This window comes from Cavia porcellus, unplaced genomic scaffold, assembly GCF_034190915.1.
Source record: "Cavia porcellus strain 051 isolate PalLab524CR breed Dunkin Hartley unplaced genomic scaffold, mCavPor4.1 scaffold_21, whole genome shotgun sequence".
In the NCBI taxonomy this organism is placed as follows: Eukaryota; Metazoa; Chordata; class Mammalia; order Rodentia; family Caviidae; genus Cavia; species Cavia porcellus.
In genome coordinates, this window is record NW_026947504.1 from 61,440,162 (window position 1) to 61,467,398 (window position 27,237).

Genomic DNA, 27,237 nt, shown 5'->3' on the forward strand with positions numbered 1-27,237 from the left:
TTTCTCAAAACTCACTTCATCTTCAATATAATATGTAAAAATATGAGCAATATTTACAGGTTTTCTCTCTATACCAAAGAATTTAGCAAATGGAAATAACACACAAAACAGCAAAATTGTAACGGCAAACTCTTTATGCTAAGTATAGTAAAAACATTACTTTTATTCATTTAAGACAAAGTTCTCTGTCCATTTCCCTCGAAACTCTTACATAAAAATTTTGAGTTAGTAAACAGAAATTTTCAGATGAATTAAAGTATATATTAAAAATGTGAAAAAAAAGTAGCATTCATATATATACAAAAATTGAAATTATTGAAATAATTTCTCCAAATGTGTTTATATGTGTACTTACAGGTAATCAAACATACATAATAAGATGACACATGAAGCATACCCTGAAAATACACCATGCTAGGACTGGGAAGATCCAACAGGAAGCCAACCAGCCAGCTTTTCTGGTAAGCCACACAAGCTGGGTGACTTCTTTAAGCATGGGCAGAGAATCAACACCCCTCTCCCAAGCAACCCTCTGGTTCAGAGGATAGGGTGAGTTGATAGCAACTAAGGCACATAAAGTAACTAAATGCTTGTATTATTTGGTTGATTTTGCAGTCCTGGGGTCAGTGGTCTGAACATCTTTTGGGAGGATTACAGTATGCCACACAGCAAATATGGGAGATTTCCTTCTATCTTGTTTTTGAAATCCAATAATGTTCCCACTGTTTTGCTTTGTTCTGATTGCTTTGCTTTATTCATTGTTTTGTCTGATTTTATTCTGTTTTGTTTTTGCTATACCTGATGGAATGGACAACTATTGTGAAGACAACAAGATACACTATGGTAGCTATTGTTGTTTTCCTAGTATCCTGCTTTGAAGTTCTGTACCAATTTTGCTGCTTTGTTTTGATTGACTTCATTCTGTTTTGTTTTGTTGGATTTTACTATCTTTAAAATAAAAAGATGACAGATGATATCCTAAACACAAGTAAAGAGTATCTGGCACCACAAAAAGTTAAAATGTGTATTCTTTAAGGGAACAAGAAGTTAGCTAATAATAAAGATCTGAATTTTAAATTCTAATAAACTTTGAGGTCTACACACAAATTCACTCAAAGAAAATTTTCGATTTGTTAATGTTCAGTTCTTATATTGTTGCTGGAGGCTAAGCAATCAGCATAACCAACCACCTTTAGAAGTAGGTAAATTATTTGTCCACTAGTGAGTTTATATTGTTTTTGTGACATGCTCCAAAGACCAATACAAAATCATCATGAGGAAATCAAAAGAAAAAAAAGGTCACCTTTAAGCAAGTTCAATTTAGCCGAACTTATGTTCTAAATAGGAAGTATGTCCATACATATATATTTTATTTATAATAACACAGTGATGCAAAATTTGCCACATGCATTTTAACCAACCAGGCTTGTATAAAATTTGAATTTATAACATTAAAAGCTTTAAATGATACCCTATTTAAATTTTAATATTTTAAGAGCTTACAATAGTCAAATCTCACTGAATTCTAATATCATGGAATTCTGCAGTTTTAATACACAATTATAGGGAAAAGTAAGCCATTCATATATTACAAAAAATCCACTGTCAAAACATATGAAACAAATACATTAATTTTAAAGCTAACTTTTTAGCAATCCTGAAAATAACAACCTAAAGGGCTTGTGGATCTTTGACTTTGGTAGCAAGACTGCTACCAAAAGAAAATCTAGTTGTATTCAGATATTCATAGTACATAAACAGCAAAAGCCATCTTCTAATAGCATGTGAGCAGCTAAAAGTTCTCAGTTTACCTTCTGTAGCTGCTGCTGTAACCTTTTCCACGAGGTGAAGGGCCATGTACAAATCTGCATGTGTTTCCATAGAGGCAGTTGCCAGTCTTCAGCCAGTTACGGCACTGCGTCTAAGAGACAGACATTACTGTGTAAGTTTGATTTTATTTCTTAGAAAAAAAAAAAGACTTGCTAGTGGGACAAAATTAGGAAATATGCTGGCAAAACTCCAGTTAACCCGCAATATATTACTTCTTTGATAATAAAAAACATCAAAATAACTATAAACCCTACCACCATTTTTTTTTACTCTTTCATAAAATACATTTAACAAAATTTACTAAACCAAAGTTCTCATCTGAAACAACTTGTTCACCTTTATTATGCAGATTGCTGCTTATGGTAACAGGATTTTAAAAGAAATGTGTGATCCATGGGTGACAACTCACCTCTGTTGTACTGCCAGTGCTGGGTCCAAGCCTCTCAAATACACTGGGTCTTCGAGATGTGCTATCAGATATGGTCTTGGTATTTTCCACTGTGACTTTTCTCCTAATTTTTGACATTTTGTAGTACTTTAACAAAAAAACAAAAAAGAAAAATAGTGAAATTCTTTAGTTTAAATAACTAAACCCGTAACTTACCAATAGATAAAGCTGCAGGTAACACTGTTCTCCCCAAGGAAGAGGAGAAAAGACTGACACATAAACAAAAATAAAGTATCTTATACAATGTGCCTTATTAGTAAATTTGTAACAGCTTTGAACTCTGTACCCTCTTCTGCAGTGTGAACAAATATGATTCTACTCAACAGGATCACTTTTTACAGTGCAATCAATCTCAGAAAAAAAACATGCAAAATGTTTAACAACTTACTTATAAAAATTATTTCAAAATTCAGTAATCCCATCATTTAAGGAAAAAATGTTACCCGTTTGGGGGTAACATAGTTACCTGAAAAAGATGTAGCAGAGAAAACAGCAAAGTAAAAATCACATGAAATTTCTACTGGCAATAGTAACTATGTTTCGTTTTTGCTTTTTGAAACAAGGTCTTGCTATACCAAGCAGGCTGGCCTTGAACTCAGAGCAATCTTTCCAGCTCGGTCTCTTGAGTATTGGGATTATAGGCAAGCACCACGTGCTGGGCTCAGTGTATTACCTATGTTTTTTACTGTATAAGTGACAGCAGTTTAGCCTCAAAAATCAGCATGGAAGAAAAAGAGCACTAAATATTTTCTTTCTCTTCAAGTCAAAGAAAGCAGCCTGATTAAAGATACCCTTTTCCAGTAAAACAACAAAAGTCCCTCAAGCTTGATAAAATGACTTTTTTCTAAAATAGGGCAAGCTATAGAACTAGAAAAAAAAAATCAACGAGTTTTGTAATCTATCCTACATTGACATACATAAAAGTCAAAGGTGTTATAAGTAATGTGTAGGTTAGTTTACCAACAAGAAAAGAAAGAAAATATTTTTAGCCAAGGGTGGTGGCAAATGCCTGTAATCCCAGTACTCAGAAGGCTGAGGCAGTAGATCACTGCAAGCTGAACACCAGCCTAAACTGCACAGTAAGGCCTGTCTCAAAAGAAAAGAAAAAATAAAAAACAAAAACTGTAATAGAAAGTTAATCTTGGGCCGGGGGTTTAGCTCAGCCGCACAAGCACCTGCCTGGCAAGAATGAGGTCGTGAGTTTGATCCTCAGTACAAAAAAGAAAAAGAGAAAAGTTAATATCACATATAATCGATCTAATTAGAAATGAAAATAACAAATAATGGCTAGTATGTATTTTAGAAAATTATTAAGTTCTAGACCAAGAAATAACTGTATGTACGGCTACACAGTGTGAAAAGTGTGTGCGAACCACTGCTGTAAGAAGTGGGTAAGAACTGCTGAAATAGAACAGGCATAAAGAACAAAACTGTACCACACTTTAAACCTTAATAGCTGTCCGAAGTTACTAGAAGGAAGCATGGCAGCTAAAAAAACCCTCAAAGTTCCATGTGGTAAAGAATTAGTCTTTCTCCTGAGGCTTAAATCCAGCATCTCTTATGTGCCCGGCACTGAGCTACAACCCTAGCTATTTCAGGGTCTCACTAAATTCCCCTAGGTGACCTTTAACTTGATCTTCCTGCCTCAGCCTCCCAACTAGCTGGGATTACAGGTCTGCACTATCTTACCTGGCTTGGAAGTAATCTTAATAAAGATCACAAATATTCTTTAAACAAGGTCTCAAAGTAAAGGTAATATCAGGGCTGGGGATTTAGCTCAGCGGCATAAGCACCTGCCTAACAAGCATGAGGTTGTGAGTTCGATTCTCGTACCAAAAAAAAAGGAAAGGTATATCACTCGAGAGAACATTAAATCCTGAAAGTACTACACCAAAACAACCAGTAATAAAAATTCAAAATAATGTTTGGTTAAAATACATTCTCCAATGGGCTGGGAATATGGCTCAGTGGTAGAGTTCTTGCCTTGCATGCACTGAGATCTGGGTTTGTTCTTCAGTACCACAAGGAGAAGAAAGAAAGAAAGAAAGAAAGAAAGAAAGAAAGAAAGAAAGAAAGAAAGAAAGAAAGAAAACCTACATCCTCCAGGTTGTATTTTGTAAACAAATGAGAACATCTGACAAACATGATGACAAATCAAGAAAAAAAATATAACTGATAAAATATGGTAGCTTACAATCTTTATAGTCCTTACTCTTTAACATAAGGTGTAACTATTGTTTTAATACAACAGCAACTACTTTTTAGGGATTCAAAAGACTTAGAAAATAACATTAATTAGAAATTTAAAAACTTAGCCCAGTGTCACATAAACAGTAAGAATTTGCTGCAACATAAAATCATGCATCAACTGTTCTTCAAGTTGAGAACTATAGCCAATATAGTTACATATTAGTATCATTCTTATTATCTTTAATTTTTGTTGAACTCATTCTCAGCTAAATGTGAACAAACTAAAGAAAACTTGGTATAATTGTATATGCTCTTTTTGACTTACTAAGAATAAAGACTTTTATGGCTTGTGTCTAGATGTTCCCCCAAAGGCTCATGTAGTCATAGGTGGGGTTTTCAGCGGTGGCTGGATCTAGTGTGTGATGCTGGGATCAGGGTGTGTGATTACTAAATCAGTCTCCCAAATGGCTTGGTATAGTTCCAGATAGGATTAAGGGTACCTCAACCTGAATATCAGTGCTACCTACCCAAAGGCCAGGTAGCCTAGGTGGAATATAAGGGACAGAAAGAGAGTCATTGTTGCTTGCTCACTTGCTGCTTGCTGTCTTTTGCCTGCTCTGCTTTGCCATAAGCTCATTATCCTCTGCCATGCCACTCCCTGCCTTGGAGCCAGATAACTATGGATAGAAACCTGTATGAACTGTCACCAAATTAACCTTTCCTCTTAACTTTGGGTACTGGGTATTTTGTCTCAGCAGTAAAATAATAACTAAGACAAAAGGTCTAAAAGATATAGAAAATTTATAGTTTTGGCTAAGAAAAATATCCAGCAACTTACAATTTATATCTGCATAGAATTGGTAGCATATGCCTGTAACCTCAATCACTCAGAAACCAGAGACAAGCGGATCACAGAATTTGATACCACCCTGGGTTACACAACATCCTGTCTCAAGAAACAAAAACAAACAAAAGTCCATATAAAGAAATATATAGAAAATGAGAAAATCCTTGAAGTTCCTTTATATCCTCTTCCCTCCATCTCTTGGTCCCTATCCCCTATAATAAAGATCCATCTCCCTATTTCCTACTACTTATCTTTTATTTTAGTCTTTGTTTATATTTTGTGTTTCTTATAAGAGAAACCATGTGATATATAAGCTTGTGTTCAAACAATTTTCTAAAAATTTCTTAATAAATTTAAAATTGAATGGGTTCAAAATTTCCTTGTAAGCTATTTATATAGAACCTGATGAAAATGTTTTTCTTCATAAGCAGTCTATCGCATCCCTACAATGCCTCAAAGTAATTAGCCCTACCTTTACATTTTTTCTCCATTATCAACAGAAATGGATTAGTTCTGTTTCCAACACTCTTACTCTCAATTTACCTTGACTTTCCTAAACATACTTGGTTAGGCTTGACTCAGGTGGTACATTTCAGCACCCAACCTGTTTTTCACCAGTCACAACTGTTCTCAGTAAAAACTACAACCCCAGAATGAGTGCTGCCCTTGGCAAACACTTGACTGTATGTCATAAAGAAGAAATGAGACAGAGCATAGAATCTTCCAAGGATATCTGAAAACATCTATACATTTATACCAGATGAAGACTTTGCCCACTGAGGCACTGGTCGTTTATAAGTTTTTTGTTTGGTTGTTTTTTTTTTTTGTTTTTTTTTTTTAGTACTGGGGATTGAACTGATGACCTCACATTTGCCAAGCAGGCACTTACACTGCTGAGCTAAACCCCCCGCCCAAAAGCTTTTTTTTTTGGTACTTATGCCACTGAGCTAAATCCCGGGCCATGCAGGCACTGGTCATTTAGAGAACTCTTGACCACTGATGCTTACTAAGATCTTCCCACCTAATGTCCCTTTGCATTCTTTTAAGACCTATAAGAAAATCCCACTTCTTTTTGTTCCCTACAGATGTCCTTTTTGCCCTCCGCCTGTACCCAAGCACAATAGATTCCACACCATATTGCCTTTATATAGACTGGTGTTCTCTGCTGGTCTCTGCCTGGCAATGTTCCTTACAAGAGCCTCCTCTCAAAAATCAAAATAACAACAACAACAACAAAATCAAAGGTAGCAGGTTACAGTTGGGACCATGCGACAATGAACTATTTATGATTATGTCTGAAAGACTGGCCATTTATCATTTTTCCTGTTTTTCTGATGGATCTGGGAATTAATTTTGTTTGTTTTTTTCTGCCTTTGTTTAGATCAGTATTATTCTCTGACCCACTGCTAGTGGGTCACAATTTTACTCTAATCCTAGATCTTCACACAAGCTTTGAAGATTCTAAAGAGTTTAGACTATCACGTCAAGGACACTGTAGTGAAGACTACAGGTTTACAAATCACTCCTCCCTCTCGTATTCTTGCCAAGCTGCTTTCTACACAGGCAAACTGCTTTTAGTGGTGACATCAAGAACTACTAAAGACTGACCTACACTGTGATTTTCCCAGAAATTTTATGCCTATCTATTACTAAGTCATTTAACTTATTAAATAAATGCAACAAAGCCAAGGTGACTCTCCTTTTTCCTTATAATCCAACAATGTCAGACTGTGGCATACCACATCTTGGTACTAGGTGGTGTGGGGATAGGAATTACAGGTTTCTAACTGGCCCGATGTCTGTAAAGATTTGGATCAATGACCCTCAAAAGGTTCATTATGGAAAGGCTTGGTCCCCAGGGTGGCAGCACTAGGAGGAGCTGTGGATCTTTAACAGGTAATGCCCAGTGGGAGGTCCTTCGGTTACAAGAATGACCTTCGGACCCCAGTTTTTTCCTCTCTCTGTTTCCTGGTTTGTGGTCTGAGTAGTTTGTTCTTACATGTGCTATGTTGTTACCCTCAAAAGAACCCCAAAGTGATGGGCCCAATGTTGAACTCCACAACTAAAATAAACTTTCTTTTCCTTAGGAGCCTATTTCAGATATTTCACTGTAGTAACAAAGAGCTGACCAATACAAATTCATCTAGGAACTTTTATTAGTCAACAATAAAGTTACTCAAATATCAGTACTGAGACATTCACCAGTTTGTAAATAAAAATACTACAAGTATGCTTGTACAAAATACGACCCATAACTTTTAAAATCTCATTTGTCTACAATATATACATAATCAGCAATATGCCAGTTAAAGGTTTTCTTTTCGTATTTTTATTAAAACTATGTAGCCAACTAATCTGACTACTAGAATTTTTCAATCCTGTTTACAAATCTGGACCACATTTTAAGGAAGATCAATACCACAACAAAATAAAAACGCACACTTCACGAAAAGAGGAAACAAATTTCTCAACTTGCATCAGTGGGCTTCAATGAGACCCAAACACTTCAAAATATATGTTAGAAACAATAAAATAAGATAAAAATGTAAATGCTAACGACTTTTTTATCGATGAGGTGATAAATTGAGGTCACAGTAGTAACTTACTAATTTAGTTTACTCTTTTTGTAAGGTTTTCTTCTGTTGTTGCTCTGGTGTAAGCAGCCATCATGCTTCCATCCATGACGTCATCATGACTTTTCCAATCATGGGTATTATCAAAGCCAGCTAACATTAGATTGAAATCTTTTTCATTTATTTTCCTTTTACCTCTTAACTTGCATAGTAAATAATTATCTGGAATTCTTATAATGTTTTAGAACAAAAAAGAAATTAAAGTCTAGGACACTTTGAGTCTATTGAGATATAAAAAGAATCTTAAAAATGGGAAATGCTCCCTTGCTCCAGGAAATATCACAATGAGCTCAGGGGTTCACACCATAAACATGGCTGAGAGAAACACAGAAGGGCCTCTTTCTCAGTAAGTAATTACTGCTGATACCTAATTATTAAAATCTTGGTTATAAAATATACATAAATTAGAATCTCTTTCAAAATGCTTAGCCGGGCATGGTGGCTCACGCCTGTAATCCCAGCACTCGGGAGACAGGCAGGAGGATCATTGCAAGTTTGAGACCAGCCTGGGCTACAAAGTGAGCTCAAGGCCGGCCTGAACTGCATAACGAGACCCCGTCTCAAAAAGACAAAAAAAAAAAAAAAAAAAGCTTTAGACCAGAGTATTTTGGATTTGAATTTTCAAATATTTTTAAAAAAATACATGTATAACTAGATATCTCGGGGATGGGATCTAAGTTTAAATTCAAAATTCATTCATGTTTTAAATACACTTCATACACATAGCCTGAAGGTACTTTTATACAGTATTTTTAGGGTACCTGCATTTCATGAGGTTGGTGAACAACTCATCACATGGGGTAGAATTTTGCATTAGTGATGCAATCTTGGCACTTAAAAGTTTTTATTTTTGAAGTACTTCAGATTTTATATTTTCAGACTAGGGATGCTCAAACTGTATCAGTTTTGATACATTCATTTCAACCTATTACTATTATCTTTCCAAAATCTCAGCTACCAGCAGCATAAATCATGTTAAGCAGCAGTGTATTAGGTAATAGTCTAACAATTAAGCAGTTAAAACTATGTAAATATTCCAAGTACAGTAACAGAACAAATCCCTATATCTTGAATATCTAAAAGAGTTACATTAAAAATAATGTCTCTTCACACTTCATATTCTTTTAAAAAATTTTTTTAGTGTTTGGTTTTTTGAAACAGGGTCTTGCTGTGTAGTTCAGCTTGGCTTTGAACTCACTATCCTCCTGAGTGATAGGATTACGGGTGTGTGCCACCACACCTGTCTTCTATTTCATACTCCTAAAAAGAAAATATAGCTAAATTTATTTGATACAGAGTTTAAGAACTCTGCAAAGCAAACTTATAGATTACTAACCTGTAAATTTAAGAATAAAACAATTCTAAACTGAATTCCAAATGGAACTGACAGAACTAAGCTGACATGTTGGCAGCTATTATGTAACAAACACAAGTACAACACATAAAACTATCGGAAGACACAAAGACCCTAAAAATACACCTGTATTATATATTTCTATACCATTTAATCTTTCAACTGCTTATAAATATGTGGTAAAAGAGCTCCATCTTTGTATAAGACTGAGGGGGGCGAAAAGTGGGGAAAATTAACACCAACCAAAAATCAATATACCAAATAAGTACAAATTAAACAATCTGTTATACATAAATGCGAATGTTTTATGCAATATAAATCCACATTGGCGTCTCACTGAAATTTTAATGTACTGAAGTTTAAATTACATCCACTTACTAGATTTAAGTATTTTAAAATTTATATTACATATATGAAAATGAGCAATGTTTATATATCTCAAAACATAAAATCAGTGTTCATTTTAAATCACCAATAATCAGGAATCCAGTAAGAGGCATACTTGGGTCCTCCATATGCATCCATGGACTCAACAAGCCTCAGATAAAATACATTCTAAAAAAAAGTGTCTATAATATGCAAAAACTTTTCACTCATTATTCCATAAACAGTACAGCATCCACTATTTAGACAGCATTTATATTGTGTGACTGTAAGGTAAATCATATTCTGATGAAACCAGATCATACCAGATGCACAGTGAAAGTCTTAAGTTTCAGAGTACTATTTTTGGACACAACTTGCTACATGTTTGCATCAATTTTCTTAGTTTTTTTTGTTGAAACAGTCTTATTATAAAATCTACATATTTAAGAAACTGGAAATTATTTCACAATGTATATATCGTGGTCATAAAACTCTTCAAACTACTGTCGAGGTACTAAAACCAATAATATCAAATGTTTGTATTAGTAAATATTTGCAGTAGATAATGTTTCCAGTTTTGTTTTGTTTTTAATTTTTTAATTTTTATCGGTACCGGGGATCGAACTCACGACCGCCTGCTTGCAAGGCAGGTGCTTATGCCGCTGAGCTAAATCCCCAGCCCGCAATAGATAATATTTACATCTCTCGGGTGGAAGTCAGTACACCTACATAACACATCCCAATTCCTTTGTTTAATCACCTTTTCCTATCCTTCTCCCCTCCATCTCTTGTTATCTTTCATTTTGTTTATTATACTTAGTAACGTCAAGTATCACAGAACCAGATTCGCTTACCTACTCTCACGTATATGGAATATACTACCCACTGACTTGGATTTATTGCAACAGTACCTCAAACTTGGAAACTGTGTGAAGACCTTTTTTAAACTTTTCAAATGACTTTCTCAAAAATCAAAAACCTGAAGCGACTGCACATGCCTCCAATGTTTAAAGTGGTTCAAATTATCTAAAAGCCTCCTAAAGTAACCAAACAGTTTAGGACACTATCACCTACAATCAAGAATTTATTGTATCATCAACTCTGGATTACTTTCCAGCCACATAAATTATGCTAATCTGGCTAGGAATAAACTGCCAATTCTGGACTCTTTCCTTTTATTCTTCTCCAGCTTCTGACAAGACAACTGACAAAATAAGTACCGCGGGAATGCGAAAAAAAAGTAGCCCTTCACACCTCCCAGGACTTAAATCGTTATCACTCTCGAGAAATAAGACCAAATACAATCAAATACAAGATCCTTTTTAACTCTAACAGATAAGAGACGAGTAAAAAGAGACTCCAAATCTAAGCCCATACAGTACACCCTTCTGTCGCACACAAATGAGAATATCGTGCGGTTCTCGGATCTTCTATCGCATACAAATGAGAATACGTACATCAACTAGGAGGGAAGCACAAACAACCTTTTGTCTGAGTAGACCTGTTCCCCTTAACCGAGAGCCGGAATTGCAACCAGAGCAAGAAACAAGGCCCGGGCATGGGGAGTATTGTAGAGTTAAGCGTACGGAAGCTCAAGCAGCGCTCAAAACCCGAAGTGATGATGATGAAGGACCCAAAACCCAGGCCTTCCCTTTCGGGATCGCCGACACCTTTCCTCCGATACCCACACTGACCGAATGACTGCTTACCTCCTCCCCAAGTTCCCTTCGCAAGCGCAGTTCCGAGGTGTCACCGCTCCCTCCGTTCCGAGGAACGGGGGAGGCTGCAGTCTGTCCCCGCGCCCGGACCCGGGAGGACGACGACAAGCTGAGGGAGGTGCACGCGCGGTTCCCGGGAACAGGCCTCTGCGAGCGAAGGGCTCCGGGGCGTCTGCGAAGCGGTAGTCGCCCGCCACTTAGCTAGAGTCAAGCGAGATCCGGACGTAGGAAAAAGTAGAACCAAGAGACTGAAAAGTGAGAAACGGAAACGAAAACACTACCAGGCCGCTAGGCGGATCGCCTCAAAGCGCCGCCGGAAACCAGAGGCTTGTGGAGGCCTGTGTGGACGCAGGCAGCTTCCGGCCGTCGGATTAATCGTCAGCGCGCAGGCCCCGCCCCCACGGCCCGCCCCCGGCGTGACGTTCGCTCCGGCGTGACGTTCGCCCCGTCGGGCTCTGCGCTTGCTGGCGCTGGAGCTCGGCAGGCTGTGCGGTGGGAGACCCTGGGAGAGCGGGCTGGAGCTGGGGACGCTGGGTTTCTATTACAAGAGAAGTTATGTCCTCTTTTATTACATAACGTGTTACGGCGAACCGGTGCTCGAAGTACCGTGTGTGTTATGGAAAGTAATTACAGCCATTCTTTTCATTGGTCCACAGTGTTTATTGAGTGGCTGAGGTGGGGGCAGAGGCGGCTCCCGCACGGGTTCCTGCGCCTGCGACGAGAGCAGGCTGAATGCGCGGTGGCGGTTTTAGAGGCACACTCAGAAGTTTATTGAAACGACCAGGAAACTTGACTGTATGGTATTCCTTCCTGACCACCTTTCTTTCTGTTGATTAGATCCGATGAAGTCCATGGATCTGTTTATTATGAGATAGTAAAACAACAGAAATTAACATCTAGCCTCTTAAAAATGAAAATAGTGAACATACACGTGAACCTTTGTCTGGATTTCAAAGGAGCATATATTGTGTTCTTTGACAAAAGTAAGGAATGGAAAAACCTTTTATCAAAACTATACTGATCAAACTTAGAAACTAGTACGATTTGATCTCTAAAACGTGTAAAAGTACGGAAGCAGAGTGAGAAGTCAAACGTTCCGGATGACATGCCACGCTATTTTAGAGACTGCGGCAAGAGCTTCTGTACAAGTAGGTTTGATATAACGTTCCGGCAGCAAGAATCCGAATCTGCCTGTGTCTCGAAGTTCAATTGTAAATGAGTACTTGATCCCCAAATCATAGATCCAGTCATCGGAACCTCCAGGGGCTAGGTCTAAAATAAGAAGAAAGAAATTACTTTTTGAAAAATAGATGTTTCAAATTAATTCACGAAATGAGTTTTTGTTTAAAAAAAATGAAAATAGCTTTGCTTTTTTCTGATTATTAAACTACCTGAGTTTCTTGTAGAAACGACATTGACAGCCATCAGGTTAAGGAAGGAAACAAACCTTACCCATAACTCTACCATAATCTTACCAAGGAGTGATGAACACCAGTGTTTTAGTGCAGTATTTTTTTTCAGTGCATGCATTTACTTAATTTTTTACTACATTCCTGCATAAAGTAACTATTCACTTTTATACATATAGTAACATTTCTAAACATAATCACTGTAACATTTATAAATACAATAGAGTTCAAATGTACATCATCATTTTCTATAATCTCATGCCCCTACATTATAAAGCTAGATATAATTGGTTTAAATAATTTATTTGGGCCCATTTAAATTTGTTCCAACTTAATATAAAGCTTACAATGAGCACCTTGTTTATAAATATTCGTTCCTTTAGAATATTCTTTCCTACAAGTCCCTTTGCTAGTCTATGTACTTTTTAATTGTGTGCTTTTTACAGTTTGATACACATTCCCAAATATAGTTCAAAATAATTGTGAATGAGTTACACGTTTTACACTAGCAGGGTGTGAATATATCTTCATCTGCCTCCTGAACCATTGATGAAAATTTTGCATCCTGGCAATTTTGTTGATGAGACGGTAATATCCAAATGATCAATAACAGCAAAATGTGAGCTGTACATCTTGTTATATTATTATCCATCTTATATTTTGTAGCAATTATCCTTGCTCACCTTTCCACATTACTCCTTTTACAGATTGTTTATAAAAGTATGAATGTTATTAACCCTGTGTAATATGTGGAGAAAGTTTCTCATTAAATATTTAGTTTTCAACTTAGTTTAATGTCAAGGTTTTTATACTTTGATATTTGACTTTTGGAATTTATTGTGCTGATACTTGTTGAAAATAATAATTTTTAAGCTAAATAATTTGTGAGATCTTCTGACTCTTACTATTGAATTAGTTGACATCATTTTTTTAAAATTTTTTATTTTTGTCTTATTTTTTTAGACAGGGTCTCACTATGTATTTCAGGCCAGCCTTGAACTCACTATGCAATCCAGACTGGCCTTGAATTTGGGATGATCCTCCTGCCACAGCCTCCAGAGTGCTGGAATTATAGGTGTATGCCACCATACCTGCAAGTTGACATCATTCTTTTTTCTTTTTTTTCATTCTTAATTGAGTTGAAGTGCCTTCTTTAGCACACACAGGTTTCTTATACTATATTTGAGTATATTTCTATGCTTTCTAGTCCTCTTTATTGATCTCTCCTTTTGAGACTCAGTTTCATACTGTCTTAGTTATTATAAGTTTATAATGTGCATTACCACCTCATTGGGAACAATTCTCTTTTACTAGTCTTATTTTTCGTATTTTATAAGCTCTTCTACCAAATTTATTCTTTCAAATGAATTTCAGGTTTATTTAAGTGTTCATTGGGATTGCACTAAATATACAAATTAGGAAACTTTTTTATTGCTTTCTCAAAAATATGAAGGTTCTTTTTATCTTTTGTTATACACAGCAAAAAAAAGTTTTCTAGATTTTTCATATAGGTTTTATGGATTTATTGTGTGTCTACACACAGGCATACATTTAACAACAAATTCATATATATGTATTTGTGTGTATGTATGTAATGGGATACAGCCAGATCTTCTTTCTATTTTATTTTTTTATTATTTTTATATATAAGAAAGTTCTGGTTGGTCATGTTGGCACATGCCTGTAATCCCAACTCTAAGAAGGCTGAGGCAGGAGGATTGCTATGAGTTCAAGGCCAGCCAGGGGTACATAGTAATTTTAAGCCCAGCCTGAAGTGCATAGTGACACACTGTCTCAGAAAAACCAACAACATAAAGGAAAAAAATTCTAGATTAACTCTTGACCACTTTATCTAACACTGATTGATACTAATATTTTTGGTTGGTTTACATAGTTTTCCAGGTAAACAATTATACAATATGTAAAGAATAACAGTTTTTGCCTCTTTCTGCGGGTACTAGGATTGATTACTAGGTTGTTTATTGAAGTATTTATAATATTTTTTTTTGTCTTTTTCCTTTTTATCGGTACCAGGGATCTAACTCATGATTGCCTGCTTGCAAGGCAGGCACTTATGCCGCTGAGCTAAATCCCCAGCCCCATTATTTATAATATTTAAAGTAGCTCTCACTAGTGGTTTAATTAATTCATTCAGCAAATATTTCTGTCAACTTAGGATCAACATCTGACATTTATTCTTCTAGCATTTGTCCTGTGCTTACACATCCGTGTACCTACTGATGCAAACGGGATGAGCAAGTGTGTGTAGACAGACTGATTTCATCATAACAGGGCTGCTCTGAAAGCTTCTTCAGCCCTGATTCACTGTAGTTAAGGCTTTGGGAAACAATAATAAAGAAGATGGGAACAAAAGAGCTCTCCGTTGTGAAGGTGTTTCTGTACCAATGCAGGGTCCTGGGTCTGCATCAGCAAATCAGCAGTAAACTCAGGGACCCAGATACGGGGTGGTTGGGGGAGAGGAAGAGGGAGATTCTGGGGCACCCTACTGATAGCGCATCTGGTGCTCACACCACATCCTACAATAATATGAATGTGACTTTATACATTGTAGATCACACCCTGGGACTACGAATATATTATCTTCAGGCCTTTTCATATGCTCTTCCCTAGCCCTGGCTTTTCCTCATACCTTTTCTTGGCAAGCACTTATCAGGTAGTTCCCCCACAAATGGCACTGTACCAAGACCTTCCCAGCTCTGTTGCCTAAATTGCCATTTTTTAACCAGGAGTCATTCTCAGTCCTTTAAACCTAGTTTATTTTCTTCAAAGCACCGATGAAATTGTACTGTATTTTACTATTTGTTTAACGTCAAGAGTTGGCAAACTTATTCTGTAAAGGATCAGATTTTAAATGTTTTAGGTTTTGTAGGCCATCTTGTCCTTGTTACAATTACTGAGGCCTGCTGTTATGAAAGCCATCATATGCCATATGCAAATGAATACTCAGAACTGTTACAGTAACATTTTACTTATATTCATAAATACGAGTTTCTTATAATTTTCTTTTCTTTTTTTTTTTTTTTTTGTCTTTTTTCCTTTTTATCGGTACCGGGGATCGAACTCATGACTGCCTGTTTGCCGTGCAGGTGCTTATGCCACTGAGCTAAATCCCCAGCCCCCCCAAGTTTCTTATAATTTTCACGTGTCCATAAAAAATTTCTTCTTGTTGTGTTTTTTCAGCCATTAAAAAAGATGAGAAATCATTCTTAGCTCTGTGGTTACATAAAAATAAGCAGTGACCTGAACTTGAGCTTTAGGCTGTGGTTTGCTGATACACGGTTACATGTTTATTTTTTTATTCCTCTTGTGCCAATTGCCTTCCTGCTTCAAAAGTACAAAATCATTGTCTGTCATTCCCCTGCAGATACTTAGGAATGTCTCAGTAAATATCATCCAGCATAAATTAATCAAAAGGACATTCAACTGTAAAAAGTTATGAGCCATATTTTTGAGGACAGGATATTGCTAAAAAAGCCCCTAAGATAGATGGAAGGTTTGTATAGTGTCCACCAGCGGTCTTTCCAACGTTTTTGGCACCAGGCAGTGGTTTTGTGGAGAACAGTTTTTCCACCGACAGAGGGGTAGGTGGAGTGATTTAAGGTTGAATTCTCTTATGGAGTATGCAACCTGGATCCCTCACATAGGCTGGGCACGGTAATGATTGAGACCCTGTGAGAATCTTATGCCGCTGCTGATCTGACAAGAAGCAAAATCAAAGCAGTAATGCAAGTGGTGGGGGGCAGCTGTAAATAAAGACCCTGACATGTGCCCTGTGGTTAGGGACACTTAGGGTACAACTGACCCGTTACGATGTTTTCTTAACTAATATGATGCCAACTCTATAATCCCTACTCTGTAGTGACCCATCTAATTTGTTAAATACTGTGTTCACTTTCTAGTGTAGTTGTATATTGATACACCTTTGTTGAGCACTGTCACAGCTATTCTGCTTCTAATTGTTACAATGTTTTTGTTTTACATTTGACTTTGTTTTAAGATTCAGTTTGGAAAATTAAGCCTACAGAGAAAAATTAAATACAGATTTCTTCAATAACTCACAGTTCTCCAAGATCATAAGAAGAAATACTTACATAAAGTCTCTGAGCCACTGCCATGTGTATACTTGGTATTTTTATGAATACTCTGAATAGCACGAGCTGCTGCACTGGCCACTAGAGACTAGAAGCAATAAGATAAAGAATATCAGTTAATGTGCAGCTTTGAAACAGCAGAAGTGGAGATTCTGAAAAACAGTTACATTAATTGAATAAAAGTGTGCATGTGAAAATCTAGATTAATCCAAAAAGTAAATTAGGAGATGAATACACTAAAAGTGTTTTGGCCATCACAAATGGTTGGTTTTAAAAATAAACTCTTCCAACACATTAAAACTTTTGATATTTTGATTTGTGCCCAAAAAATTCTCACATGGCTTTTCAGGAATCCAGGCTTGGACTTATTCCATTCTTAGACAAAATTATCATCAAACTTTAAATCCAGTTTCCCTAAATACATATACACCCACTGCATGCATGATGCACTTCTCATTCTTCATAAATTCTATTTTCTTTTCGTTTAAAATGTCTAATGACTTCCGAAGACTAAATAAAAATAAAAAAGATTATGCTCCCAGTAGGTAGCAGGATAATAACTAAGGCTGCTAACTGGGCTCCACTTGGTTCTGGCTTATGAAGAGCTTTTCTGAAGTTCCCATGTAACCCAGAAATTGAGACTAGCCTTACGGTTATCACTGTCTCCCTATGGAAAAATCCAGAAGAATATCAGTGAATATTTTTTTAATCCTATGTATGATATTGAATCATACCTGTGTCCAGAACTTACATATTAATGGAACTCTATTGTCTATATAACAAAACACAAATTCATTCTGACATTTAAACCCTTTCACAAGGTGACCATGCCTACTTTTTTATGAGGTATTTTCCATTCCTGCAGTCTCCTAGTCCGTTGGACAAGCTTACTGTGAACAATGCCATCTCTTCTGCTTGGAAGGTCATCCCTTCCCTCTGAGTACGTAGAAGTCTTTCAGAACTGCCTGAAGCGATGTCTGTTCTTTGATGTCAAAGGTATTTTGCTATTCTTGTTTCTCTGCAGTATGTTACCCCCAATACACTGTCAATTCCTCAAAAATAGAAGCTACTGAATCCCTTCCCTCTGAAAGAGTTGGGAGCTACCCCTTGTTATTCCATGTTTAATACTGGCATGTGTTGGTTTAGTAAGCATGTATGTCACTGTCTTCCATTTGTGGTATTTGTTCTGGGGATTGAACTCGGGGTATCGTCATGCCAAGTAAGTGCTCTTATCAACTTAAACAACATGTTCCCAACTCTGCGTGGGTTTTCTTTGAACTTTCTATGGTCCACGACATTCTGAAAAAAAGGAAACTTAATAATTTCAAAAAGCCTTTGCCTCAGTGAAGTTCTAAAACATCCAAGCTCCAAATCTAGTTAATGCTGACCTCAGGGTGACTCTTGACACAGTTAGGCCATGGTACAAAACAGGTACACATTTGTCATCCAGAGGAGAAAAACTTTTCCTGAGCTTTTTGCTCTTGGAGCTAAGTATTATTTTCTGAAATCTAATGAGAAAATAATTAAGTAGCACTTACCAGTTCCTCATGATCTTTGCTTTTGCTCCTGTTATAGGAATAGGGGAATAGTATCTGCTGGGAGTATGAGTGTATGCTGATGTAAGCTTTGATGTGGTTTATATTTCTTCTCAAGAAATCTGCCACGGCCTTTACTTCTGGTTCTGATTCAGGGTAAGGTCCACAGTAGGTTTCAGAGCATGAGAAACTTGATGCACCTTCCTCTGTAGTGGAATCGATAAAGGAACATTTTAAGAGACTCTATTGTCATATTTCTGGTTTCCTGACAATATATTCTCCTAATATTTTTGTCACAGAATTTTTAGTAAGTGGATTATGGAGAGGTCTGTAAAGAGCGTAATCCTGCTGTGCAGGGATGTTGCTCATGCTTCTTTTGAAGCCAAATATTTACACATAAAACGTGCTACATGCCCTTATTTCCAGACCCTGTCTCCCTTGCTGCCTTCAGAAAACACATGGAAGTCTCAGAGATGCCAGCTCTGCTCCCAGACTTCTGGTCAGGTGAGGAAAAATGAATCATATTTTCTGTAATCAACTGTAAATTTGTTCTTTCTAATTTTGCAGTTTTAAAAGTATTAAGTATATAGTCGATAAAAGAGCCTCACTTGGGAACTCAGAATATACAAGACTTATTTATCTTCTATGCTACTTTAACTTACTAAATGGTTTAGTGAATAAAATGGGATAGTGATATGTGATGCCATAACAATGTTCACTTCTTCTGTTGAAAGATTATAGTATACCTCACTTGAGATTCTGCCTCTCAACACTTTTCCCTGTCTCTCTCTAATTCACGTGAGTAGAGACCCAGAGAATTGCAATTGACCTAAAGGATTATTTCCCCATGGAAACAATTGAGGTTCTAGAATTGCATCTTAAATTTGAATTCTGCCAGTCTGAATCACTCCAATGATAACCTGAAATTGAGGCCAGAATCTAGTGTCAGTCTAGCTACTCCCTTGAATGAAAAAAAAAGATACTAGTCCTGCAGTCAGCTGACATCCATAGAACACACGCTGTGTGTCAAGAAGGTTGCTCATATTTAGGCAATATCTCAGCTGTTCCTCACAGCAACTGTATGAATTACAGAGTGCTATTTTGGGATTCGGAAATGCCACTGTTGGTGGTAACCATCCATCACAATAAGGAGCTGTGCAGCATAGTGTCAAGTATCCCATCACTACATTCAGCTCTCAAATTTGCCATTTCGTAGCTATATGAACTTGGTTTATTTTTTCAAACCGATCCAAGCCTCAATTTTCTTATCTGTAAAGTGAAGGAAATAATACATTAAATGAGGATTAAGTGGAGATACAACAAGTTAATGCATACAAAGTGATAGATAAAGTGTCTGGCATACAGTGTGCTCTGTATAACTGCTGCTATCCATCATCATCTCTGTTAGACCTGTCACACCCAAATTCCTTAGGAACACTGAAGATTTCAGAATTGGTTTGAGAAAATAAAGAGTAAAATTTTGATCTTCAAGTGTCGGTTGACACTGGCGGTCGACTTGTAATACCAACCAAACTGAATCAGTGTGGTGCTGGGCACGGATGGCCCCTCTGAGGACTGTTGCCAACATAGAGAGAACTGGAGAAGTTGTTGTGTGGTGCTGTTGGTTTCTCCTGTTGCTGTTGGCTCTCCTGGAGGAGCTTATCGAGCTTCTGTCTTAATAGGAACTTACCTATACTCATCGTCAGAGGAGCTCAGGACCTTGTCACTGAAAATAGTTGCAGTTCATTTTGGGGAGTTCTTGTCTTTACCGCTTCCTGGCTCCAGAGTGGAAGATAGTGTGCTACTCAATCTCCAGGAGAAGCTTGTCACACCGGCTTCCTGATATGAACTCAGCTGTTACCGTTGGAGGAGCTTGGGACCTCATTGTCACTGAGGATGACTGTAGTACTTTTCAGGGGAACCCTGGTCCTTACTTTGAGCATCACTTCTTGGCTCCAGTGCAGAACCCTCAGCCTACTGGCCCAGATCCTTTATCCCACTGGCACAGACTTTCTAGCTTCTGCCACTGACCTTTGGGCCTTCCCAGTGCAGATCCTTGAATTAGACTTGCATGAGTCATTGTCATGGCCTCTAGGCTTCAAGTTGGATTCATGGCAGGCATTGTTATGGGCTCTAGATCTTCAGCTGGACTCATGCAGGATATTGCCATGGTATCCAGGCCTCCAACTGGATTCTCATAAGTCTTTAGTATGGGGACAGATTTCGGGCACTTCTTGTATTTGATTCTGGAGACTATCATAAAATAAATAAATCATGTGTCCTGTATTGTCTTGTTTTCCTTGCAATCCCTGACTACAACATAAGGGAATAGTTTGAGAGAATCCAAATTACCTAAAAATAAACTCCCTGGGCCCATATCTGTAGAATGGGCTAATACCCTCTTGTGGGTAGGCCACCTCCTGGGTTTTATACCCATTCAAAAAAAAAGTTGCTATGTTGCCTGTTTCAGGAAATAATGCATCTCATTTCTCTGAGTGCCCACACTCCACTCTTGAGTGTGTGCTAAAGTCTGTGCCTAATAAACCCTTACTGTGCATCTTACTGACATGTCCTGAAAATGTTTTATCTGTAACAGGACTTGGAACCCACAAAATTTTTCTATGAAAGATTGGGTCGGGTTCTTTACTTCAGCCTCGGGGACCTCCTCAGATCCAGCTGGTTAATTTTTCTCTTGGTGACCTAGCCAGGAGGTAAAAAGGAAGTATCAGGAAAATGACTTTAGTAGGTCCAGCCAAAGGCTTTTCATTTTTTTTCTTCCCCATTTCCTTTAACCCCTTGCTTTCTGTTATGGATTAAAAACTAGTGGTCAACTTAACGCCAGCTGAATTAAATCACCATGGTGCTGTGTGTAGATGCTCCATGTGAGGCCAGCATAAATAGAGATATAGAGAAGGAGAAGCTATTGCATTGAGGCATTGTGGGTTCTCCTGTATGTTGCTGTTTGAGCTGTTGGTTCTCCTGGAGAAGCTGTGGTCCTTACATCAAGCATTGCTTCCTGGCTCCAGAGGGGGAAGACTTGGTCTCCAGGATGAGCTCGTCATGCTGGCTTCTTGGCATGTACTCAGCTGTGCTCATCATCAGAGGAGCTCGGGGCCTCCATGTCACTGAGGACGGCTGTGGTGCTTTTCAGAACAGCCCTGGTCTTTTTTGTGAGTGTGACTTCTCGGCTCCGGCATAGGACCCTCAACCTATCAGCACAGCTCCTTCACCTTCTGGCATAGACTTCCTAGTTTCTGCCGCTGACCCTTTCAGCCTTCCCAGCACAGATCCTTAAAAGAGACTCGTGTGAGTCCTTCTTATGGGCTCTAGACCTCCAGTTGGACTCATGGGAGGCATTGTCATGAGCTCTAGATTTTCATCTGGACTCATGTAGGACGTTGCTGTGGGATTCAGGCCCTTGGCTAAAAATTCTATGTCTTTACTGTTGTGGATAGATATCCTGCAGTTTCTTGTGTTAACTCTGGGTATGCATCATAAAAAGTAATATGATAAATTTCTTGTCCAATTCTAATTGTTCTCCTTACAACCCCTGACCACAACACCTTCTGAAGGATAGTTTGCACAGACTCTTTGCCGCTGGAGCATAGTCTGTTTCTCATCTTTGTCTCTCCCTGTCTACAGACTTCTGCAACCTTGTGTTTGTTTTTCCTTTCCAGCAGCTGGAGGCTCCCAGTCATTAAAAGATGAATGCTTGTACATAAAAGCACCAAAGACAAGAGGTCTTGCTCTAACCACAAATGGAAAGAGCAGTTGAGAGATTTCACTATGATGTATGGCTACCTTGTTAAATGCTCTCTAGATTCACATTCGCTGTGCTTAGGTAATAGGGAACTAAAATTTGCTCCCCTGGGAGACAAATACAAGTATCTCAAGCAAAGTTGCTCATATAACCAGCGTGGAAAACTCAGACCTGAGACACCACGGAAAAACGTTGGGGTGACGCCTAAGGGAAGCAATATATTTAAATCATGTACATTTTTTTTTTGCATTCTAATCGCTTTAGATAAATGGACATCTACTAAACTGCTCTTTTGATCTTTCTCTCTCTCCCTGTCCTCCCCCACCCCGACCCCCACCCCCCGCTTCAAAGGGCTTCACTTCAGTCCACCTGCTGTCATAGCTCCCATTTTGGGGTGTCTGGGAACGTGTCCTAAGCCATGCAGATTCACATGGTCATTCAGGTCATGTTGATGTTATCCTCAGGACCAGTTTAAAGCTGTAAACTCAAACTGAGAAGGAACCCACTGGTTTACTTCTTTTTTTTCTCCTATTTACCCTAAGAAAACCCCAATCCCATTTTTATCCCTTCTCTCCCACACAGGCTTTCATCTCTCAGAAAACACAAGTCTTTTAATTTTTTCTAATACTAGTTACCAGGAGAGGCAGAGAGCTAGAGGGTGGAGGAGATTAATGGGAGCTGGGGAACTGAGAAAAATTTTTTCTCGTGGCACTGGGGTCAGTGAGTCCCTAATGCATCCCACCACCTGGAAGAGGGCAAGGAAGCCGTGGGCTCTGTTTTCCCCAGCCGGCAGAAGTCCACAGGCCCTCTGGAAAGGCTCCCTGTCATCCCTTCTCAGCTGTCTGCCATGACTTTCCTGGGTCCTAGAGCCGCCAGTCAATTCCTTGTAGATTTTTTTCCTTTTGTTTTGCTGGAATCTTTTCGGGCTGTTTCTCTAACATTAGCTTGCATCGTCCCTCCATCTTATCTGGTTCTGGTGTTCTAATTATAATTTTGGCCTCAAGCTTATCTTCCCATCTAGAATGCTATGTGACTTGTAGTTGCCAAATAACATCCCTGAACTTTTCAAAGTTCAGATGCTGAGTTCCTTATGGCATATTAGAGATCCCTAGATAGAAAGACCTTTAGGGTAATTTTTGAGCCAAATCCACTGTTGTGTACAGCTCTTTTTCTTGCTTTCCTAACCTGTTGATAAAGGTTAGAATGGCTATGTGCCAGGAAGGAGGATGCTTATTCTTGACATGAGCAACAGATTTCCACGTGACTAGCAGGGATGTCATGACTAATCAATGACAGAAAACACAGCAGAGCTGCCGTGGTGGGCAGCTCCGACTCTAGACTTTAAAAACAGAGTGACCCCAGAATTAGGCAGAATCAATTGGCCTGACCTTGGTTTGGGGTGGACTGCATTGCACCTGCAGCATGACCCTGGTTTGGGGTGTACTATTAACACGGTGGGTGACCCCAGGATGAAGCAGCCTGACCTCGGGAACGTAAGTGGGAATCTCATTTCGTTCTTTTTCCTGTCTCCACCTCTTTCCAAAAATACACAAAGGAGATTTTAGACATTAAAGACATATGGTAAACCTTGGGCTGGGGATTTAGCTCAGCAGCGTAAGTGCCTTCCTGGCAAGCACGAGGTCATAAGTTTGAGCCCCAGTACACACACACACACACACACACACACACAAAAGACACGGTACATATTAAATGACTATGGGTAATTCAGTGTCAGTCTCCAAAACATCATCTTAAGGTTATTTTATAAACTTGGGCCAATGTAGAATGGAGGATTTTTAAAAGTTGATTTTTCTCCATTTGTAAATTAAAAAGAAAAAAAAAAACCCCAAGCCTTTGGCTTTATAATAAGGAGAGAAAATAAAGACCCTATCTAGAAACTTACGGCTTTTCTCTCTTTCCTGTTCCAACTCTTTACTGGTTAAAATCTACAGTTTTAAGTTATAAGAAAAAGATATTCAGAGGGCTTAAATTGTTTAGGGAAATTCTGCTATCACTTGCATAAGAAAAAAGCTTTAATTCAGGACCCATAGGAAATGTTATGACAACTCCGTACAGTTAGAAACCTACAACTGCAGAAGAGATTGTTATCAATCAGCATGGCCAATGCATTTAAAAATGTATACTGTTTAAAGATAATATGTTTATGTTTTCTATATGTTCTCTTATCTGTCAATCTGTTTTAATAGCTAAAGTACCTACACTTGCTTCATTAAAGGTTTTGTTTTGAGCGCCTATCATTTCTATTTTTGCCCTTTTTCTGGCTCGGTTGGGAGCTTTCTATAAAAAATAGGTTGTATGTTTTTTGGGGTTAGCCAAACTCAAAACACTACAGAATGGGGCAGGGGGGCTAATATGCTTAAGGTTTACATGGTAAACAGCGATTAGTGAAACAGGAGTTAGGCAGAAAGCAATCAGTGAGACAGGTTTTATTAGGCAGAAAGGACAGCAACCCCAGCTTGGAGTTACGAGTAAGGATGTCTTTAAAATTGATACAGTTTCATCCAGGTTGTTAGCAAACTAGTTAATATTTAACTTAAAAATTGTCTTTATAAATACAATGCCCATTGTTTTCTGCATAAAATAACTTAAAAGTTGTCCCTTGGTTGAAGATAAAATAATAAATATAGTTTAAGAGTATTAATCATGCTTTGCTTTGGTTTTCATGAGACATCTAAAGTAACTGTTAAGTAAATATAATTAGTATTGATGTTTATAAATGTTCATAATAACATTTAAGTTATTAGTTGGTAAATATAAATTCAAGTAATATTAGTTTCTTAATAAAAAAGAAGACTGGGGAAAAAAGTAGGTAAGAAACCTATTGGTGAAGAAAACAAAAACAAATTGGTTCAGATGGCTGCTTTTTCATCCATGTGGTGGTGATCCTTTTCAGAATTATGTTTATGTGATTGTTATATAGTTGTGTTATTGCAGATGTGCCTAAACATACAGGTGAAGCAGTGTCATTAGAATGATTAAAGAGTGTACATTAATAAACTATCAAGTATATCTGTAAAATAAGTACATTCTAGAAAAGTACTTTGTTAAAGTACTAAATTTAAGTGAAAGCTTCATTTCACTTAATGTTTTGTGAGTAAAATTAGCTGATTGAAAAATGAAAATTTAAGTATGTTTTAGAGATAACAAAAACATAATAGTTTCATTATAATCTCTTCATAATTGTTATGTTAAAATGCTGTGTTTGCTCTTTATTTCAGATTTTCTCTGTAAAACTTTGTAACTGACCTATTATTCTACAGGAATCTGACTTCTAAGACAACCATCACTGGTAAAAGAAATAGTAGTTCTCTGGCCATACTTCATATTTTAAAGTGCTTAATATCTGGAGGAGATTATGGTAGTTTAACCTATTGCTGCCACTTTAATATTCAGGTAACTGACCTCTTGGTTGTTTAATAGCTGAGAGTTGGAGCCCAAAGCTTAAAAAGTGACTGGTCCAAGAGGGTGGTTAATATTTGGTCCTCACCCTGCAAGGTCACCCAGGACCTAGGATGTGATGGAACCCCTCTCAAGGATACTACAATTCCAGTGAGTCACCCAACCTCCTGAACAAGGAGGATTGTTGGACCCAGAGGACAGAAGTCAACCAGTATACACTGTGCTAAAATGAGAGTCATTAAAAAGAAGAAATATGTAGTCAGCCAGAAACTGTGCTTCATCCTAACATATGGCACAACTGGTAGAGGAAAAACAAAAGACTAAGAAGCTGTACCCATGGCCCTAAAATTTTAAATTAACAAGCTAACCTTGAGATGTGCATATTAGAGTGAAAGAGAAAGAGAAATTAACACAGGTAATGGGCTGGGGTTTGTTGTTGTTGTTGTTGTTTTTGACCTTAAACATGCAGCAGGAAAGTGTGTATATATATATATATATTTTTTTTGAGAGAGAGAGAGACAGAGAGACAGAGACAGAGACAGACAGACAAGAGACAGACACAGAGGAGGCAAAAAGAGAGAGTATTAAAAGCTGAGCTAGCTATGAAGAAGGGGGCTCCAAAAAGTGTATTAGCCTTCGCTGATAGTCTCCAGTTGCACCTATAACTTATAGTTGTAAAAATAAGCATTTGGCAAAATTTTGGGGATGAATATGACCTCAGCCATTTTCCCATAGGAACACAATGTGGGCATCTTTTCCAGAATCATGGGATTAATTAAATTGATGAACTGAGGTATCACTATAGCTATGCCAAAAAAGTGTCCTTCCACCTCTCTTAGTATATTAGTATGTTATTTGGATGTATTTGCAATTACCTCTTAGGTAAAGATTGAGTTTCTTGTATAGTTGTGCCTATACAATAGAAATGGCAATATAAATTCTCTAGCTATTAGCCATTCTTTTCATGTCATACACTTTCTGTTATCTACTTCACACTTTTTATATTTATATTATCTGGAGTCAGTCATTATGAAAGATCTTCAATCTACACAAAAGAGCTCTAGAGTAAAAATTTTAATGGCTCAGTGGTAAAAAAAAATAGGTATGTAAATTTAGAGAATCCATTCACCATTGTTATAATTAAAATAAGAGGACATTAGATCTCTTATTAAGAAAACAGAAGTCTTAAACTTCTATTGTATTAAGGTAAATATTTCAAACAAATAGAGGTTAATATTAAAGATGAAAAGCTGTGTCAAATGTTACTGTCTTCTACCATTTTTGGATCCACTACTCATCAATATTCTGTTAATTTCAGCCTTGGCCTGTTTATCAAGGCCATAAAGTAAAGCTGTGTCAGTGACTTGTTAATATTTTTGTCCCCTTTTCCAAACTATGAAAAGATGATCATCAGACAACAAAGTCCATCTTCTTTTGTCCTTTTTAGACCAGTCAGGGTGAGATTTTTGATCCTTAGCTAGGCAGGATCAATACCCGTCTGCAGCCAGAAGCAGTTACATAAAGACAGAGCACTGGGCCTTCTGTGCCCTCTAAGAATAAAAAATCAAAGTCTCAGGGAGGGAGATGAAGTAGGGTAAAAGAAATAAGAGACAGA

The 27,237-nt window shown here is 37.6% G+C and overlaps 2 protein-coding genes across 3 annotated transcripts in view; both read right to left on the reverse strand.

Annotated features, from left to right (window-relative positions):
- Nucleotides 1-11,748, reverse strand: part of Zc3h13 (zinc finger CCCH-type containing 13) — a 76,962-nt gene extending 65,214 nt beyond the window's left edge. The window contains exons 1-3 of one of the 2 annotated variants that reach the window (XM_063232761.1): nucleotides 11,378-11,748; nucleotides 2,240-2,365; nucleotides 1,812-1,921 (exon numbers count right to left, since the gene is read on the reverse strand). In XM_063232761.1, coding sequence (XP_063088831.1) covers nucleotides 1,812-1,921; nucleotides 2,240-2,356 — 227 coding nt within the window. In that variant the 5' untranslated portion in view covers nucleotides 2,357-2,365; nucleotides 11,378-11,748. The remainder of the gene's footprint in view (nucleotides 1-1,811; nucleotides 1,922-2,239; nucleotides 2,366-11,377) is intronic. The other variant, XM_003477477.5, reaches the window with a different exon arrangement.
- Nucleotides 11,749-12,229: 481 nt separating this feature from the next.
- Cpb2 (carboxypeptidase B2) overlaps nucleotides 12,230-27,237 on the reverse strand; it is a 56,503-nt gene continuing 41,495 nt past the window's right edge. The window contains exons 9-11 of the mRNA XM_013141224.3: nucleotides 18,446-18,648; nucleotides 16,908-16,995; nucleotides 12,230-12,658 (exon numbers count right to left, since the gene is read on the reverse strand). Of these exons, the coding sequence (XP_012996678.1) occupies nucleotides 12,474-12,658; nucleotides 16,908-16,995; nucleotides 18,446-18,648 (476 nt within the window). The 3' untranslated portion in view covers nucleotides 12,230-12,473. The remainder of the gene's footprint in view (nucleotides 12,659-16,907; nucleotides 16,996-18,445; nucleotides 18,649-27,237) is intronic.